The sequence below is a fragment of the Hipposideros armiger genome, unplaced genomic scaffold (assembly GCF_001890085.2).
Source record: "Hipposideros armiger isolate ML-2016 unplaced genomic scaffold, ASM189008v1 scaffold_267, whole genome shotgun sequence".
Classification (NCBI taxonomy): domain Eukaryota; kingdom Metazoa; phylum Chordata; class Mammalia; order Chiroptera; family Hipposideridae; genus Hipposideros; species Hipposideros armiger.
In genome coordinates this window covers 1,591,191-1,611,661 of record NW_017731617.1, presented here as the reverse complement: position 1 = coordinate 1,611,661, position 20,471 = coordinate 1,591,191, and the positions used below count along the sequence as shown (strand labels likewise).

At 45.1% G+C, this 20,471-nt stretch overlaps 1 protein-coding gene across 1 annotated transcript in view; it reads left to right on the top strand.

The window, feature by feature from the left end:
• Positions 1-20,471, top strand: part of ASTN2 (astrotactin 2) — a gene marked incomplete at its 5' end in the record, with an annotated part of 619,820 nt that overhangs the window by 424,639 nt on the left and 174,710 nt on the right. Inside the window, one exon of the mRNA XM_019656843.1 lies at positions 8,936-9,201. Coding sequence (XP_019512388.1) covers positions 8,936-9,201 — 266 coding nt within the window. The remainder of the gene's footprint in view (positions 1-8,935; positions 9,202-20,471) is intronic.

Sequence of the window (20,471 nt, the reverse complement as noted above, 5' to 3'; positions counted from 1 at the left end):
TCAGACTAAGCTTCCTTGTGTCAGGACCAAGCCTTCACTGTCTTCCCTGATATCCTCAGTGCCTAGCAAGTTGCTTTGCTCAGTTATCATTCTTCAGCATGGAAGAACCAACACATTTTTTTTCCCAAGAGCAATCATCTTAAGCAGGCACTAGAGGGCAGCAGGAGATCACACATGGGCTTTTTCCAGCCTCCTCTGTGACTGACCACAGCCCACCTTCTCTCACGAGGCAGGCGGCAGGGAATGTTAACTTCAATGCTGACTGCTCAGGTGAGCACCAAGAGGGATGAATGCAGGAGGTGGCGGGGAAGGGGACCAGGTAAGGAAACCTGAGCACACCTTAGTCTGTGGTGGGAAGGCTCCCTTTGCAGTCCAATGAGATGGAATTCTTCATTCTGCCCCTTCACTTTCTGTAGAACAAATAACACAGCAGAACCATGTGGGTACTTGTATTGCTTTCAAAAATATATCTGTTAAAAGAATTCTGATCTGCAAACAAACAGAAGACATCATCCACTATTGGGCTTCTGGGCAGTGTCCAGGGGTCCTTCTCCCTGCCCCACACAGAGTATGGCCTTTCTCAGAGATTTAACTGCTTTCGCTTGAAACAAGTATCCTCATGTCAAGTACCCCCCATGTCACTCTGAGCCTTAGCTCCCTTCTCTAGAAAGGGGGGCAACAGCCTCCACTTTGTAGGATGATAGTCAGGGCCATATGCGGTCACAGGTGTAAATCAGGTAGGGCTGCATCTCTCGTTTGATGCTCTGAGCAGTTCAATGAGGACTCGGTATTTCCATTTTACAAATGAGGAGACTAAGGCTGAGGAAGTCAAGTTAACTTGCCCAGGGTTTGTAATCAGATCATCTGACTCAATAGCTTGGGATTTCAGTGTTCGGTTCTACCCTTGTCTACTGTACTCCACAAGGTAGCAAGCAGGTAGCTTAAGGAGGAGTTCCTGACAGTGTGGTTAGAGCACCAGCAGGTTGCAGGGAGAGATTTACAGGTTCAGACATGCATAAGAATTGAAGAACGCTGAGGTGAGGGCCAAGGGCTGGGACAAATGACTCTGCTGATTCTCTTGATGCCCTAGACTTCGTAAATGCCCCATTGGGTTCTATTTCTCATTGACCCTCCACATATAACAAGACTTATGTATGAACATTACTGACATTTTACAGATGAGAAACAGAGCCTCAGAGAGGTTAAGCGACTTGTCCAAGGTCACCCAGCTGGAAACGGAAGAGCTGGAATCCAAACCCAAGCAAGTCACTGGGGTATAGCTGCCCCTCTGTGATTGGGCTTATTACATGTGTATTTAGGGAAGAAGCTGTGAATTAGCTTATATCAGTTGTCTTAGAACTTGTCAGTTTCGTAGGTCTGTGTTCTTTTTAGTCTCCACTATTGCTTCCACTGCTCAAATATGCAACACACACGGACACACGGACACACACACACACACACACACACACACACTCACTCACTCACACACTCAGACATACACACCTTATCAGAAGCCTCTCAAGACCGGCCCACAGCTTCTGGAATGGAGCGTTCATGCACCTAGTTCGTTCATTTTAGTGTGACCTCCAAGTAGGGGGCAGGCTTGGGAACTTTAGATAGGGCATCTAAATGGCGTAAAGTGCATAACCCTGGGTCTGGGGGCGAGGCTTAGGATGAGAAATGCAGTTCCTGGATGGGAAGCACTCTAGGTGTAACAGAGCTGTCCCATTGTAGAACTGGAGGCCTAAAGAGGTGTTGAGTTCTACATCGTTAGAAGTGTCCAAAAAGAAGATGGAGGATGATTTGGTGGTGAATGAAACATTAGATGGAATTTCTGACCAAGTGACCTTTAAAGGCCTTTTACGCATGAGAGATCCTTTAGCCCATGGAAAGGGTGGGGAGCCTAGGGGGGGGGGCAGGAATGGGGAAGGCCCACGTGTTTGCAAAATAGAAGACTCACTGTGCAAGAGTGAGAATCAGTGCTGCAACTTTTGGGGAGAGGAACTATGAACAATGGAAGAAACTGTGAAACCAGGTACAAGAAGTTAGACTGGTTATTAGCTGTGTGGCCTTGGACAAATTACCTTACCTCTCTGAGCTACCATTTGTACATCAATAAAGTAAGGTTATGACCATCTACCTTTGAGGCTGTAGTGATAAATTGAGATGAGTTTGAAGTCTGATAAGTGTTACATGAGTGGAAGGATTTAAAAGAAAAAGAGGTCAGATCGCATTGATTCAATTATTCAGATATGTACCTGCAGACTGTTTACAGGACATCAGACAGTGAACTCTGTGTTGGGAATGCAAATGATCATTAAAACCGGCATGGTTCTCACTTCTGTGGAGCTCACAGTTCAGTTGGGGAGACAAATGGTAATTTAACTGGCATATTAACTAAAACTAAAAATGAGATAAGGGCTATAATGATGATAATGGTGGTGGTGTCAATGGTTCCGTTGACAATCCAAATTGAGAAGGATCAAAATAAAGTTTATGACTATATGAAATTCGAAAGTGCAGGCATACCTTGGAGATATCGTGGGTTCAGTTCCACACTACTGCAATAAAGTGACTATCACGATAAAGCGAGCCACACAAAGTTTTTCAATCTCTCAGTGCATAAAAAAGTTATGTTTACACTACATGGTAGTCTATTAAGTGTGCAACAGCATTTGTTTAAACAAACAATTCACATGCCTTAATTAAAAAATACTTTATTACTAAAACATGCCAATCATCATCTGAGCCTTCGATTGAATCGTCATCTTTTTGCTGGTGGAGGGTTCTTAGCTTCAATTTGGAAAAAAAACACAGTATCTGCAAGGAACACTAAAGTGAAGCCCAATAAAACGAGGTATGCCTCTATCTGTGTGGGTTGGTTCCCACACTCCTTCTAATGTATTCACTGGGATAATCTTCCTCTGCTCCTAGATAAAAGGATTAGCAGGGCACATCTAATCTGTTATCACTTCTGTGGAACAGACAGTGCCATAGGCATTTTCAGTTGCTAACACAGTTTCAAATCAGGAATTAGGATGTCCAGTTCAAGCTTTTAATCAAATTCCTGAATCTGACATGAAATCCTTTGTCCTCCTCAGCGGGGCTTTGAGAGGTAAGGCAAGGTTTGCCTTCATTCTGTTCCTCTACTTTGCACTTTTCCCTCCTCCTCTAAGGTCACAGCAGAAGGAGAGAGAAGTGGGAAGGACTAGACAGGCCTTACTTGCCCTGGTACCTGGCTCTGTGTCCCCTGGTCCTGACAGATTTTTAAAACTAGCCCTTTTTCTTGGGAGCTTTTTCAGGGACTTTTCTGCAAAACCCATTGCTGGGGACTTCTTCCAAGACCTGAGACAATGTAATTTCTCATTGCCTGGCTACTGCTGATCCCCCTTTACTCTCTCTGGCTTCCCACCTCATGGAGATATTCACTGTGGGGGATCCCCACCCCCAAAACCTCTGTTAGAATTCCTCCCAGGTAGGACTCCAACACAGCTCCAGTCCAATTCTTTCTCCTGTGTGCCCCCCATCTGGTCCAGGGGAAATCCTCAAGCACTTTTCACACTGGCAACTTCTGGGTATTGGGCTGACTCCCATGCAGTCCTTCCATTGTTGCCACAGGCCACTAGAGCCTTGGCAGGTGGAGTAGACCCTAGCCCACTGTCTCCCCAGTTGCTGAAAACACACAACGTGTTCTCCAAGAGGCACTCCTGAGGCCCCTTATCACAAAACGAGATTAGAAGACAGCATCCTCTCTGTGTCGCCCACGGGGAGCTGGGAACTCTAAACATGAGGTAATAGCTCTGCAAAGTAAATCTCCCCCAAATAGGCCCCATCTACTCTCTGACCTTGTTTTATTTCCGTGTTCTGGCTGAGGTTTCTACAGTTATGAAACAAGTTAGGATCCATCCCCTTTGTAACTTATGCAGAGAGGGCCTTGGCTGTGGGTTTTCACTTCCCTTCTGTCTCGGTGCCACCATAGAAATTTCAGGTTTAACATCCTGGTACGATGACAGCAATAAGAATTACAACAGCCCCAGAAACAACAACATTTGCCACTGATACTGACTTAGTGCTAAACTTTTACCAGGCACTGTGTTTCATACTCACACTAACCCTTTCAGCCTGGTACTCTTACGGAGAAAGGGCGTACCGACTGTGCTGAACTTGGACTGTTGGGCTGAGAGAGGTTCAGATTGCACAAGACACGAGTGCACACCTCACCGATGGCATTTCAGTGAGCTCCTTACCCTTGGTCAAGGAGGTATTTGTGTGGGTCCTGGAGTCAGGCCTCAGAGCAATCTCCTTCCTCCAACAGGAGACAGTACCTCCGCCTAAGAAATGATCCTATTTCAGCAATTCCTGGGAGGCCATTGCTGCAATAAAGGCCATTCTTTATGATATAAAAGTCTCACCCTCTTTTCCCCACCCTTAACGTTTCTAATTTGAGCCCCTCTGGTCCCCGCGGAGCCTTTAAATGCTTCAATTGCAAGCTTGCTGCCAAGCAAGCCTGTCTGACTCGGAAGGCAGCGCCCGGAGCTGTTGCCGAACATTGAACAAACATTCGCACAGCCTTGGCGCTCCCAGAAGCCCTTAGTCTAATGCCTTTGTTTTGTTTTCTAGATGAGGGCGAGCAGTGCCTTCACCTCCTGCCGAAAAGCCCTGGCTGCCCTCCCAACAAGGAGTTGTCACTTCCACTGAGTCTTTCTTTTTTTTTTTTTTTTGGTGGCAACAAAATAATACCCAGCAGGAATTTGGGAGGAGAAAAAAGAGTTCAGTTGGCAGGGTCTCAAATGAATGGGTTGTAGTGTCATTGGAACTGAATTGGGCTTAAAACCAGACATGATCCTATTTTGGAAGCATTGTTCAGAGGGATGGGAAATGTGAACAGAGGATAAGTCTCTTCAGAAATGCCCTTTATCCTGGCCTGTTAAAGACAGCCTGTTTTAACTGAACTCTCCCATCCCCTCAATGGCAAGGGCTTGTGTGAAAGCCTGGAGAAGGTCGAAGCGACTGGCAAAGTGATCAGCCATTTATCTATTAACCTTTTAATTGAGAGAGCTCATTTCATTCTGGGAAGAGGTTGTCACTTGATTGACAGCCAGCCATGAAGCGTCCATCTTGAAATACACACATCATGGCTCGTAGGCACATCCATGCTTTGATACGGTGGCACAGTGATCAGGGTATATAAATATATACTCAGCCAATATGTCTTTGTGTCAAGTGGGTGTGGACATCAGCAAGACTCGTACTGCGGTTGCCCTCATGGAACTTACAGCCTGGAGACATTAACATGTGCTACACAGAACAGGATGCTAGTAGGATCTTGAATGTGACACCGTAATAGACTCGTAGATTTGGGGGCATGGGATGGAGTTCAGGGAAGGCCCTCCTGAGGAAATGACACGTGAACTAAGATCTGAAGGATGAGTGGGAGCTTGTCCAGAGGAGCCGGGGGCTGGGGTGGAAGGGAGAAAGCATTCTGTACAGAGAGAAGAACACACGCCAAGTCTGAGAAAGAGAGGCACAGGGTACGATGTATGTAAGGAACTCAAAGGCCAGTGTAGCTGAAAGGAAGAGAATGAAGAGGAACAGGGTAAGAGATGCGATTGGAGAGGCAGGCAGATTGCCTAGATCCCATATTACTTATGCACCATCTTACAGATTTTGGTCTTTATCCTAGTAGCAGTGGTGTTTTAAGCAGGAGAAGAATATAGGGTCAGCCTTTTCAAAAGATGACTTCAGCCACAGAGTGAAGCAATTAGCTTTGGCAATTATAATATCTGCAGAGGAATAATTAATGTAATGGCTAATGGTCCCTCCTGTTATAACTTTCATTCGGGTCATAACTTAGGCATGACACAATCTGTAGGAAAAGGATCGTAGCTAATAAATTTACATGGGACACAGAGGTAAATTCCTTTCTCCGTTGAGGTCTGGGGTTCCTCACTTGTTAAGCCTTGGGGCTGGACCAGATGATACCCAAGTTTCCTCCTTTTGCAACATCAGCCTTTAAGTTCGACTGTGAATTCAATACTGCTACTGCAGGGCAGTCTTCAGCCTGGATTATATATATAGGCTTTTCGCCCCACTTGTTGACCTGACAGATTGAAAAAGCCAAAGATTTACTGGACAAAAGCAGACCAGCCAAATCTATAGCTTGTTTTGCTATTAAGTGGATAGTGATATCGTTAACCCAATGGCTATGAATGTTTGTTTGATCAAGAGGATTTTTACTCCCAGTACCATGTTACATTCCTCCCCAATGAAACTGCGTGCACATAGCATGGTGCTCTGAGGAGCAGGCCATCTGTGTTTTAAAATAAGCGATAAAAACAATAGTTGAAGATATGACTTAATTATCAGCAGGCTGGGGCCGCGTGCTGAAAGGACCACTAACTCACCGTGTGACCCTGGAAAGTCATTTTTCTTCATTAGGAATCAATTTCCTCTTGATTACAATGGGAGAGTTGCACTGGGTTAGCATTTACAAAAGTGTACTTTTTCAACAGTTTTTGAAAGACATCTAGGGAGAAAAGATGCCCCCCTTTATTTTTTCTCCTTGGGGACTTACAAGTGTATTGGCGGGCTAATTGATTCTGAACCGTTTACTTTAAGCCACCCTTCTGCGACATCCCTGAGTGCCCATAAGTGGATCCTCAGTCTGAGACTCGGTTTTCCCATCCATAATCTACGGCTGGAGCAGAGGTTTCCAAACTTTTTTTCTGTGAAGAATTAGACAGTAAACGTTTTAGGCTTTGTGGGCCATGAAGTCTTTGTTGCAACTACTCAGTTCTGCCACTGTAGCCAAACACAATAAAATGAATGAAGGTGGCTGTGTTCCCATAAAACTTTATTCACAAAGACAGGCAGAGGGATAGATTTGACCCATGGGCCATAGCTTACTGACCTCTGGGTCAGAGTGAGAGCTAACTACTCCCTAATGTCCTTGCAGCATTGACTCCCCCTAACCATTCTCTCCCGAATGGTTATTCTCTCTTGAGCTGAAAGTCATTCTTCTCTAAAACTAGCCCTCTAGTCTGCACTTCCAAAAGTCATCATCTTCTCTCGATGTGTCTGTATATAGACTGTCTCCCATCTCCCCAGCTGCTGAGATGCCTTCTTCACAGCTTTGTTTTGTTTATCTTAGTAACTACCCTTCTTTAATCCCTCTGAAGGATTGGTTAGCTGGAATCCGCCTGTCTTCCTCCCCCAGAGCCTTTGATCTAATGCTCATAAGCGTTTGCTGACAGCCAGACAGAAAAGGTGGAGCCCAGATCCCAGGCTCGAGGGCCCAGAGAGTAATGAATGAAGGCTGCATTTATTGTATTTCTAATTTGGCAAGCCCATTTCCAGATCAGCTGCATGTCATTGCAAGCAGAGGGCAAGAGCAGGAGTCAACCCTCCTTTTTCTCCCAGGCCTGGGTGCCCGGGGCCCCTGGTTCTACTGAGGCAGGAGCCTTCCTTAACTTCACCAGGCTTGGAAGAATCTGTCACCTGGAGCAAGCTCTGCCCTTCAGCACAGGGCTTCCCTGTTGTGCCACTCAGACCACGCACTGCACAACTTTGAAGACACCATGGACATAGTCTATGATGTAAATGGAAGCCTCTCGGTTGTACAAATCACTTTGCTTCTTCAAGCTTTTTAATATAGCCACCGACCTTGTGAAATCTTATATAGAAGGCCAGTCTATCAAACAGAGAGAAGCAGAACCACTCTGTTTGAAGTTGAGGTGTGGGTTTAGAATTCTGCCTGCTTGCTTTTCTCTTGCCCCTTGCAAGCAGCTGCTGAGGTGCGCCCTGGGATTCCTAGAATTCCTCAGAAGAACTCTAGATCATTCTAGCCACTCAGAGTTCTATAATCTTCTTCTTTGGTTAAGTCTCAAATACATTCTTCGCACCATGCTAGGCTCTGCAGAGGTGGGGACAAGAGTGGGAGACCTGGCCCCTGGTCTCCAGGAGCTGATAAGATGGTTGAAGAGGTCAGCAGAAAATGGGATGGGAAAATGAGCTTAACAAGAGAAGGTCTTAAAAGCAGAAACACTTATTCAGAGAAGGACTAGGGCAAGGAGGAAAGACTTCTTGAAGAGAGTCACCTTGGCGTGGAGCACTGATGGGTGGTAAGGACTTGAAGAGGCAGATGGGGGAAAGCCGGACAGGTTGAGCAAAGGTACAGAAGTGGGAGGGACTAGTTTTATGGATCAAGAGAGACAGCGCAGAATGGAGCATGCGTGAATCAGATCTCAGCGTGCACATGAAGAATGAGGCAGGAAAAGAAGTTTGAACAAGGGAACAGATGAGCGCATAAAGAAGGAGAAAGTGATATTTCTTTCCAGGCAGGTCCACCTCTTATCTCATTTATCACTCAAAACTATTTCACTCGGTATCATTAACCACATTTTACAGACTGAATCACGACAGGCTCTTGGACATTAAGAGATATTTTTCCCCAAGGTTGCATTGCTATTATGAAACGGAATTGAGATTTAAACTGAAATTGACTTGACTCCAAAGAGTGTGTTTCCCCGATTACATGGGACTCCCTGAAAGACGTCGGGCTGGAGTGAGTGTATAAAAGAAAGGTAGACTTTGCGTAAGTTGATAACAGACAGAAAGGAATTTCTGGTTGGGGGGAAAAGCCCTTCAACATTTACAGCGTACACAGTTCTTAGGGAATCCTCTCGTCCCTCCTACCATCTTTAAAGATGGAGAAAGTGAGGCCAAAGAGAGAAAGGGGGCTATTTAATGTAAACGGTGTCATAATACTCCATTCTAGTCTCCAAACCCTCAGGCCAGTCATCTTTCCAAAAAGCCACTCTGGCATTTTTTTTTTTTTTTACCCCCAGCGGATACCAGCTCCTTAGCACATTGGATTCTTTATGGATTCAAGAGTCCTACGCTTTGAGCAATACTGACTCTATCTCTCCCTCCCCAGAGACCACAGAGCTGGGCAGCAAGAAGGAACTCAAGTCCATGCCCTTCATCACCTACCTGTCAGGTCTGCTGACGGCCCAGATGCTCTCGGATGACCAGCTCATCTCAGGTGTGGAGATCCGCTGTGAGGAGAAAGGCCGCTGTCCATCGACCTGCCACCTTTGCCGCAGACCAGGAAAGGAGCAGCTGAGCCCTACACCGGTGTTGCTGGAAATCAACCGCGTGGTGCCACTTTATACCCTCATTCAAGACAACGGCACCAAGGAGGTGAGCTTCCCTGACACAGCCACTAAGTCAAATCTAAGTGCCAGCCCTGCTACCTCCTGCCCTACGGGCCCTTTGTCTGTTGGGATTGTCATTGTCGTCCTCATCATCATGACTAGCATTTATTGATGTCTCACCATCTTTTAAGTACACATATAGCTTCATAACACAAGCTGGTGTAACCAACAAACCTTTGAATCTCCATGGCTTAATTCAATAGAGGTTATGTCTTGTGTGTACAGAATCCCAAATAGATATTTCTGGTTGATGAATGGTTTGACTCTGAGAACTAGTTCAGGGACCCAGGTTATTCCATCTTGTGCTCCTTCAACCTGATATGTCCACTCAGGTTGGGAAAAGAAAGAACATGGAGGATTACATGTGAGAAGTGCAGTGGGCCAAGGCTGAAAGTGGCAAATGTCATGTCAGCTCCCATCCCATTGGCTAGAACTCAGCCACTGGGCACACCTGTCGGCAAGGAGAGAGGGGATGCATTCTACTGTGTGCCCAGGAGAAGAAGAAATGGGTTTGGTGAAAACCTAGCAGTAGCTATATCAGTACTAGAATTGTCTCTTTTAATCTACCCTTCAAAGCTGTGAGTTCCTTTAAGGATTGGGTTGATTCATATGCAATTGCAGACCTTTGGCTACCTTTTATTTGTAAAAATGGCAATTCTGTATGGTTCATCTTAATGCCATTCCCACTTTACAAGTGAGGAAACCTCAAAGATGTTTAGTGGTTTGCTGAAAGTCAGTCTGTTCCAGAGACCATATGCTTAATCGTGAAATTATATCTTCTCTTTTTCCTCTTTCTTTGTCTCTCACTTTCAATTACAGCATGTCAGGACTTGAGGGGATCATACACATGATTTAGTTCACTAGTTTGCAAATGTGTTCATGGCACATTTTTTCCAAACACAGTCTTCAGGAACCCCAGTCCCTAAAACCAGGAAGAATGATGGAGGAAGGTAGACAAAGCCTCTCTACTTGGTCCCCACTCTTCCGTCTGCAGAAACTCCCAGACAGCCCTGGACGCCCAAAGGAGACAATCTGGTAGACTGCTGACCAAGTCCAGTAGGATGCTATGGATCATGTGTCCCTCCCATAGCATTCCACGGAGCTAAGTGCCAACAGGCAGTGAGTGGGCAGGTAGGGCTTCACAGAGAACAGAGAGGGGATGAGAAGAAGAAAGTGGGGAGAGTATCAGGTAGATGACCTCAGGCAGAAAAGAACAGTCTGTACAAAGACAGGAAGAAATTCTCTATGACTAAGACGAAGAGATGGAGAGAGAGCAGAGGTGAGGCCAGAGGGGTCACAAGGAGCCCCATCAGTTAGGACATTCTAAGCTAGGTCAGAGTCTGGACCCTAAGTCATAGAGAGCAATGGGATGCTGAAGGTGATATGATTAGCAGGAGACTGAGAGGATCAGATTTGTGTAGCAGAAGGAGCCTCCGGCAAACCATCCAGGTGACCACCAATGGGAGGGCAGTGAAGATGTGGAACGTGCATATAATAGAATACTGTACAATAGCCAGGATGAGTGAACTGTAGTGATACTCACTGTGAGATGCACGATCACAATATTAAATGAAAAAACTAAGTTTCAAAGATATGTTTTCAATAGCGTGATACCCTTTCCACTATTTTAAGTTAAAAACAGACACACACACACACACACCCCTAACACACTACCTTTTAGGAATACATACAGTTGCAATAAGCCACTTAAACATGGAATTGAGGAGACGATGACCATAGGACTCAGGATGATGTTGCCCCTGAGTCAGGGGAGGACGGGTGATGGCACGAGGGGGCCTTTGTTACACTGAAGTAGTCAGGTTCCTAGCTGGTGTTCTGGGTGATGGGTTTGTGGGAGTTTATCAGAGTGTTAAAAGTAGCTAAGTAACACTAACTGGGTAAATACAAATAGCCTAACTGTGATGGTACAACAAGGAGCTTAAGTCATAGATCAAGCATGGCGAATAATCTTAATTCTTTGCATCGGAGTTCCCCATAGTGACAACAGCAGAAAAGCCCAATGTGCATGGACCTCCACACCTCTGGCTTTGGGTGAGAGTCCATTGTGGAGATGTGGTGGTAGAAGCAGGCTGTGGAAGCTTCCAGTGGATACGAAGGTTGGTCTGACAGCATTGTGCCAGTGAGGAGGAAACTAGGGGCACCTTGGTAGCTGCATAGGACTGAGCTCTCCCTCCGTAGCTACCAAAGCGAGTGAGGCTGTTAACATTCCCACTAACTGCTCTGTGCACGTGCCCCGACGACTGTCATTCTGGGCCTCACTCTCCTCATCAGTAATGTGGCACGGTACCACGTCCTGGGGCTTCTGTGATGTGTCCCTGGCACATGTGCGGTAGCAGGGGACTGGAGATGACCCCGTGTCTGAATTCTGTGCCAGCTCCCTTCAGAGTCACCCCGATATTCAATTCTTTGCAAGTCCAGTGAAGTCTTCCTGAGACCCATTCATTTCGTGCTACCCGAGAGGCCCGGCCCAAGGCTGTGAACGCAGCCACTAGGTGTCACTGTTCTCCTTACAGGAGACCTGGAGCTCTTGAAGCCCTGGTCGTTGATGTATTAATTCAGTAAGTATTTTTCAGTCCTACTATCTGCCAAGTACTGTGTCACACGCCCTGAGAGGTGAAGAGTCTGACAAGTGGACACGATCTTTATCTACATGGAGTTTATAGACTTGTGGAGAAGACAGATATTAATGAACCAATCACACAAATAAGTAAAGACAGACTGCTAAGTACCAAGAGCCATCCTCCAGGGCAGCGGGCTGAAAGCGTGTCACGGGAGGCCTGTGGTGGCAGAGAAGGCTTCGCTGAGGAAGTCACATTGAAACTGAGTCTTTGGGGGCCAGGTGCATGAACTGCACATGGAGGACTGGGCTTGGGGGAGGGGGCGGGGCCTGAGCACGTGCCAGGCTGGAGGCCCAGCTCCTGGAAAGGCCTGAAGAATGAGCCGACGTGGCCCATTTCCTTGAGGAACTGAGTGAGAACCAGGGGCCTGGACAACACCGAGGAGAGGTGGCAGGACCGGGCCAGGTTGAGTCGTGAAGGCTGTGGTGGTGTGGAGTTTGGTCCCTGGTGGTGGGAAGCCATGGAGGAGTTCAGGCAGACGGGCAGGGTTGCTGTCGTCTCAGCTCCAAGCTCTGCTGCTCTTGGTAATTCCCGCACAGAAAGGTTAGAGCTGGTTGACCAGAGCTAGCTTCCTCCAAGTCTCCATTTTTCTCTCCCCCATTCCCAGACCCCAAGACAGGCCTGTTGAAAGTTTCATAGCCGTGTAGGGGCTGCAGGTGTGTTAGGCATTTCCAAGAGAGCCAGGCTGTGGTAGGAGTGGGCAGGACAGCCTTACTGCAGGCCTGGAAATGATCCTGGAGGAGGGGATATGGCCACTGAGCGAGGCTGGTGTGATGAGAAAGCAGCCATGCTCATTGTTTTCATCACTTGTTTTTCTACCTTTTCCCAAACCTACATTACTCCTTTCCCCATGGTGTCTCCATTTCTTTGCCTTTCTCTGCAACTGGAGACAGAGGTCATATGGATAACACACACACACACACACACACACACACACACACACACACACACACACACACACACACACACACACACACACACACACACACACACACAGACAGAGAGACAGAGAGACAGAGAGACCTGGACTCTGACACTGAGTCATAGCAAGTCTGGGCAAGTCCTTTTCCTTTCGACTTTTCTTTTCCTACCTGAAAAAAAGCTGATAGGATGGGTGAGTTTCTTTTTTGAGTTACCTGCAGGAGATGCTGTCTAAGTGCAATCAGAGAGTGCGGGCTCTGTGCTCTACCCAGGTTGGCTCAGAACCCTGTCTCAATCCCCTATTCACTGTGTGATGCTATATGACCTGTCCAAACCTCAGTTTCCACATCTGTAAAATGTGCTCTCACGATCCCTGCTTCCTGGGAACCCCGTGAGATACTGAAAGCATAGTGCCTGGCCCCCAGCATGTACCGGGTAAGCTTTTTCTGTGATAATAATAAAAAACAGTGTCTGTCTAATCCGGCCCCTTCCTTTGGTACCTTCTCCTCTAGGTAGTACTTGGTAACTTTGCAGATGTCCAAAGTGCTAGGGACTTGACGTTTAGAGTGGAATCTCTATTTTGTATGGGAGAGGTCATTGGTTCACCCAAAAAGCCATATTACAAATGGAGGGATTTTAGGAGCAGCTCCTCACTTTATAAACATTTCTGGAGCTCATACTCCATAGGTAAGGGATACCTATGGGGGTGAATAAAAAATGCTTCCTCTCCTATAGACTTTCCAAAGCAGAACAGAACCATTCTTCTATGTGAGAACTCCTGACTCCTTGAGTCGTTTGAGGTGCCGAGTCAACTCCTGAGTTCCATTTTATGACACAGTCAGGAGTGTCAGAGATGGGGTATGACTTGTTTGAAGTTTGTGGGGCAGTTCCGGTCTCTGATTCTGTACCAGAGCAAGGGTGTGCTCTGGACAGCCTTGGGGACCACTGGGCACTAGCTCCGTTGGTGTTTGGGGGCCTCCGCGGGTCCATTTCTGTGAATTCATGGGAAAGGATGACGCCTCTACCCAGGCTAGAAAGGAACCCTTCATTACCCTCTGTGCTGTTGTTCTGAACAAGCAAAGCAGGAAAACGGTCTTTATGAAGGAATAGTTTGATTAATTTGCAAATCTCCTTCCTCCACCTGGTCAATGACCCAAACCTAGCTCAAAGGCGTAGAGCTTAGTTAAGCCTAACTCGTGCTTCGTGTACAAGACTTGGTGTGGCTGTTAGTTTAGACTTCGGGTGAAGAAGAAGAGGAGGCTGCAAGTGGGAGAGAGAGGACAGAGTCACAGTGAAGAGCCTGATGTGAACCCCACCTCCTCTGGCTGTCGGGGTGAGCTTACTCTGACTCATTTGTAAAGTAGGCATTACAGTATCTCTTTTTATCCCTGTGGGGCTTAGGTGTTTTATGTGGAAGAACTAGAGAGCTGGGGCACCTGGAATCTGAACCAGGCCCCACCCTTGATTGTTATATGGCATTGGACGTGAATGCTTCTACTGTTTGGGCCTTTGTTTCTTTATCTATCTGTAAGGTAAGAAGTACAGGTTCACTTTACCCATGGTGCCCTCTGGCACTGTGATAAAGTCAGGTCTGACTTCTGCCCTGAAAATAAGGGAAATATTTTGAGGTTGGAGGAGGCATGCTGGGACTTGCAATGTGTTTTTTGTCCAGAGCTTTACCAGTTCTACTCCTTAAATTCATAAGGGGAAGAGAAAGATACACATGTCTTGTACTCTATCCAAGTATCACAGTATATATGAGTAGAGAGGGATGTTAAAATTATATCCTGTTTGTTTTACAGATCAGCCTCTTTATTTTACAAATAGTGAAAACTGAGATCCAGAGATGAAGAATGACTTGTTCCAGGTCACACAGCTAAGTCTGAATGCAAAGTCGTCAGGCTTGGCTCCTGACCTCAGAAATGTCTGTCATCTCTCTGAGACTTAGCTTCCTCCTCTGTGAAATGGGTGGCGCTAACCTTCTCCACAGGGCTCTCATGTAGAAACATTAGGAGACTGCTTGCTATTGTTTTGAAGACTGTAAAATACTGTAGATTTGGATAATTCTTTTCCAGTGCTCAGGTCCCCTGACTTCTGATAATGTGAGAATTTTTTTTTTTCCTTTTCATTCTGCTCTAGAAAGAGCCATGTATAATTTTGGTCTTGTTGTGGCTGTTTGACCTTCCAGAAGATTCTTCCTCTCTGCCAGAAAGACTTGTTTTCTCTATTTACACTTCGTGGCTCAAACTGAGAATTCCAAATGACTGCTCACTGAAAAACAAATTAACAGCCAGGACTGTGCCCCAATATTATCACCACTACCATTATCACAACCGCCATCTCCATCGCCCTGACACCATCCCCTTGCATCGGGAGCTTATGTATACCAGATCCTGTGCTGGGAAATGTGATACAGAGGGGAACAAGACGTAGATTGTGCCTTCAAGGAGCTCATAGTCAACTGGATGAGGCAAAAGAGCAACATAAGTAACTCTAATTACTTGCATATGCGGCATTAATGCATGATTTATTTTCAAATAATACAATACACATTCCAACAGTGTTAGGAAAGAGAGAGAAAGAAACTCTTGAAAGGGAGAATCTGGAAAGGATTTCTGGGGCAGGGAAGGTGGATATGGGCAGATAGGGAAATAGCCAGAGGCAAGTCTGTTGATGATGAAGATGATAATATGTGTCAAAAACTGTGCCAAGGGCTTTAGCACTTTATCTCATTTAATCCTCCACCAATTTATGACGGAATTACTATTATTACTCCTGTTTAATAGATGAGGAGACTGAGGCTCAGAGAAGCTAGAACCCAGGTTTGTAAAATTCCAGAGCTAGTCTAGGCCAGAATCGGAAAACTATACTATGTATGGCCCATTGGTGCAATCCAGCCTTCCACCTGTTTTTATAAATAAAGCTTATGAAACATAGCCATACGTGTCTGTTTGCATATCATCTGTGGTGCTTTCCTGTACAGTGGCAGAGTTGAGTGGTAGCCGCAGAAGATGGTATATAACATGCAAAGCCAGAAATATTTACTGTCTAGTCCTTTACAAAAATATTAGACAAAACTTGGTCTAGACCAGGGGCCAGCAAACTGCGGCTCGCGAGCCACATGCGGCTCTTTGGGGTACGTTTTGTCTCAAAAGTTTGCTGACCCCTGGAAGAGCCAATCCTGCCCCTCACAATAATTTAAAAATTATTCAAGAGCCATAAATATGTTTTTAAATAATCACCATTATGTGAATACTATCCTTTACAAATTTTATAAATGAAACTACGATAGTTTTATTTTCATTTTCAATTTCAGAGCCTGCGGCTCGCGAGCCACAGTTTGCTGACCCCTGGTGGCTCTTCTGTGTCAAAAGTTTGCCGACCCCTGCTCTAGACTAAGGTGTACTGGAACAGAAGGGGAAAGAAAGTTATGTCAACTATTATGTGCCAAGCATATAGAATAGAAGAATGAAACCCAACAATTTTTAAAATGTATTTTGTATTATTAAATTTAGTAGGGTTTATTGGTTAATAACATTATATACATTGCAGGTGTCCACCTTTATAATATATCACTGTATACTTTATTAGGTGCTCACCACCTGAAGTCTGGTCTCCTTCCATCACCGTGTATTTGACCCTCATTACCCTGCTCGGCCTCCCCCATTGCCATTCCTTTCTGGTAACCACCATTCTGTTGTCTGCATCTATGAGTTTCTTTGTTGGTTTATTTTATTTTGTTTGTTCTTTTGTTGCTTTTTGTTTTACTTCCCACATATGAATGAAATCATATGGAAACCCAACAATTATTGAGTTCTGGCTATACCATTGGCATTTTTAAAGTGTTTTATGTATATTAATACATGTATCGGGGGTGCCAAAAAATGCATACAAGTGGACATTTTGGTCAACGTTGCTCAAGCAGTGGTTTGCCATAATCAGAAGTGTCTGGATGCTGACGGGAACCACTTCGAGCATCTCTTGTCATTGCAGAGGTCAAATGTGACTTGTATTCATCTTTTGTTATCGGTATATATTACTACAATTTTAATACAGTTTTCCTTTCTTAAAATGTGTATACTTTTTTTGGCACCCTCTGTATATGTCCCTTTACTCTATCCTGTTCCAATGCATTTGAAGTATACATTCTTATGCCTGTTTCACAAATTAGAAAGTAAAAACCTGAGGCTTTAAAGAGATAATTTATCTAATATAACACAGTTTGTGACACGTAGGCTCAGAATTCAAACCCAGATGTGTGTGTGTCTAAAGTTTATGTGTTTATCACTCTTGTGACAGGTCTGAAAGACTTGGGAGAGATACATTGGAGAAGTGATATGCAGAAGGCTGAATTGTGGGCAATTTTGAATGCTGTGCTGAAGGATTTGGGTACCATGTAGATATAAGGAGCCCTTCAAGATTTGGGGTCAAGGGGAAGCCATGTCTAGATGTGAATTTTAGGCTAATACCTACAGCAACAGTTGAAGGTTGAATTGCACGGACCAGGGTTGTTTCATGACAAAGGTTATTCATCTGGAGTCTTCAGATCCCTGATTTTAAAGGGTCTTTGGATCTCCATTATTGTGTTTGTGTGTGTGTGTGTGTGTGTGTGTGTGTGTGTGTGTTGTTTCTAGGAAAAAGATACATGGCATCAGCACATTTTCTAAATGTTCTTGATCCAAATGTTGGAAAGTACTAAAAGAACAGGACCAGTTAGTTGTGGTGTCTACTGCAGAAGTCCATACATGAGATGGCTGGGAGACTTCAATTCAGGCAATTTTAACCAATATTTACCAAGGGTCTCCTAAGGACCAGGCTCTGCTCTGGCCATTTGGGATATATCACGGAGAAAAACAGGCATATATTTTCACCATCTGGGCACTTCATTCTACCGGAACATGTGTGAGAGACATAAACAATAAGAATAGTAAATAATACAGTATATTAGAAAATGAAGGGGGTGAGGGGGAAGTGAAGAAGAAGAATAGAGGCCAGGACTGCCTAGTAGGGTATGGACGCCTGGACCTCAGAGTGACTCAAAGTCTATCAGAGCCACTCAGGATGAGTATGGAGGAGGCGTTTATTAAAAATGCAGATCCTTGGCTTCTTCCTACTGATTCAAATTCTCGGTGGGGTTGGGGGGAGAAGCTGGAATCTACATCTTCACAAACTTCCCAGGTGATTCTTGAGAACCACCTGAGCTTGAGAACCACAACTCAGGATCATGGTTAGTATGTCTTTCCTATTTCTCATTCTGAAAGCCCTTCAGGGAATTCCTTGCTTAGGGATTAAGAAAGTCAAGTACATCTTAAAATCCGGTGCAAATCCTCTCTGCTCTTGTGGGCCACTTCCTCTTCACCTCTTGTGCCTTCTGAGAAGGAGGTGAACTGGCCAGGAACGAGACTACCAGGCAATCTTTGGCAAGAGGGAAGATCAAAGAAAAGAGGGAGAAATAATCCACATATTACTCAACATGCTCACCTCACGGCCCATTACACAAGAGGAACTTAACGCTTGGCTTGCCTACTTGCAAAACTGGAAAACGTAGCTATTTCATGGGACCAGCAGACTACCAGATTTAACCGAACATACAAGACATGCAGACTTAGCAAATGAAACGTTTTTGCATGTCAGAGATTAGAGCATTTATGTTTCCTGCCCCCACCTCATGGGACATTGAATTCGGTTAGCAAATGTAATAAAAAAGAGAACAGCAGGATGTCTCCCCCCTTGGACTTTTAATAACAACCATTTACTGAGCACTTCAGTTGTGTCAGGTGCTCAGCTCAAGTGCTTGATGTACTGAGCTCACCAAACCTTCTCATCAACCTCTCATGGTGGGTACTGTTATCATCTTTCTTTTCCCATCGGGAACAGTGAGGCAAGGAAAAATTAGATCACCGTGTCACAAGGTCTTACAAATAGGAACTGCTGGAGCCAGGGTTTGACTTGGGTACCTGAGCTTTTTCCACTTTGCTATACGCTCTCCCTACTAGCTACCTCCTTCAAAGTTTTAAATGAAGTGTAATCTGTGGAAGTCTAATGTGTACTATAGACATTATTGCTGCGTTATATTACCTTCTTCTCCTGCTGTAGTGTCTTCATGCCTTAACTTAATGCCTCAAATGTTTGAAAAACTTGACTACTTCTGCAGTCTGCACTGATTGACCCTCATTCATTACAGGGTTGGTTCTCTCCGTCCGATGGAAAGACGGTGGCTTCTCCTCATTTGCCATAAATGATTTTGCCAATCTTTTGATAGTGTTTTCTGTTTCCATTCTTGTAATCCTGAAACCTGTAAGACATCTTTGATGCCTCTCATGCCTCCCTGTCTGAACTCAACCCCCCAATATTGCAACCCATTAATAAATCCTATAGATTTTTCTTCTTAAGAAGTTCTCAAATAGGTTTACTTTTGCCCAGTCTGCTCCAAGTCTTGCCTGGATTATTGCAGTAGCCTCCAAACTGGCCAACGACAAACCTTGCCCCCCTCTAATCCATTCTTCTCCTGGTAGCCAGAATATTTTCAAAACTACAACTTGTTCACATCACTCTCCTGATTAAAACCCTTAAGTGGCTTCCAGTTGCTCTTAGGATCAAAGCCAAGGTGCTTACCAAGGGCTGCTTGCACTGGCCCTTCCGACTCCTTCAAACTCATCTTGTACCCCTACCCCCCTGGCTCTCTGTGTTGTTTGTAGTCTCAGTGATCCTCCAGTTTCTGGAAACGCTATCTTTCATCATGCCAAAGAGCCTTTGCCCATGTTCTTCCCTCTACTTGGCGTGCGCCCCACCCCTCCCCTTACTTCTCTCCACTGAGTTAACGCTGCTCACCTACTGGATTGCTGAGGCGTCTGGATTTGATCAAGTCCCCGTGTTGGCTTATCTGTTTACTCACTTTCTTGAATCTTATTTTATCTTTCTTCCATTAGCAGCTATCATAGTTTTTAATTATGCTTTTATGTTTTTTAATCATTTGATGAATGCCTGTGTCTCCTCCTTCTCACCCTCCACATTTTATCATTTTATTTTATAATGACAACAGTGCCTATGAGGAAGAAAGAACAGGTAAACTCAGGAATGCAGGCTTATACAGGCATCTAGTCCAGCCCTTGTCTACTTCTTGAGTCTTTCCTGCCGCACCTTGTAAAGTTTATGGAGCCTGTGTTTGAACACTCCCAGTAACAGCCTGCTCAGCCACCCCTAAGCATCTTGGTTCCCTCACTTCTAGAATGTACTTCTACTGAGTCAAAATATTTTCCTGTTCATTAGGGCAGCGGTTCTCAACCTTCCTAATGCCGCGACCCCTTAATACAGTTCCTCATATTGTGGTGACCCCCAACCATCAAATTATTTTCGTTGCTAATCTATAACTGTAATTTTGCTTCTGTTATGAATCGTAATGTAAATATCTTTTTGTTTTTCAATGGTCTTAGGCGACCCCTGTGAAAGTGTCGTTTGACCCCCAAAGGGGTCGCGACCCACAGGTTGAGGACCGCTGCATTAGGGAATAAACTCCATGGGACCAGGGTGTGGACGAACTTTTGCTCTGCATTGTACCAACAGCTCCTAGTATAGTACCCAGTGCATAGTAGACATACAATGAATATGTATTTTTAATGAGAATCAATGAATGGATGAGTGAGAAACGGACGAGTTACCATCTTGCACCGGTATGCTTACATGGTGCTTTCACATA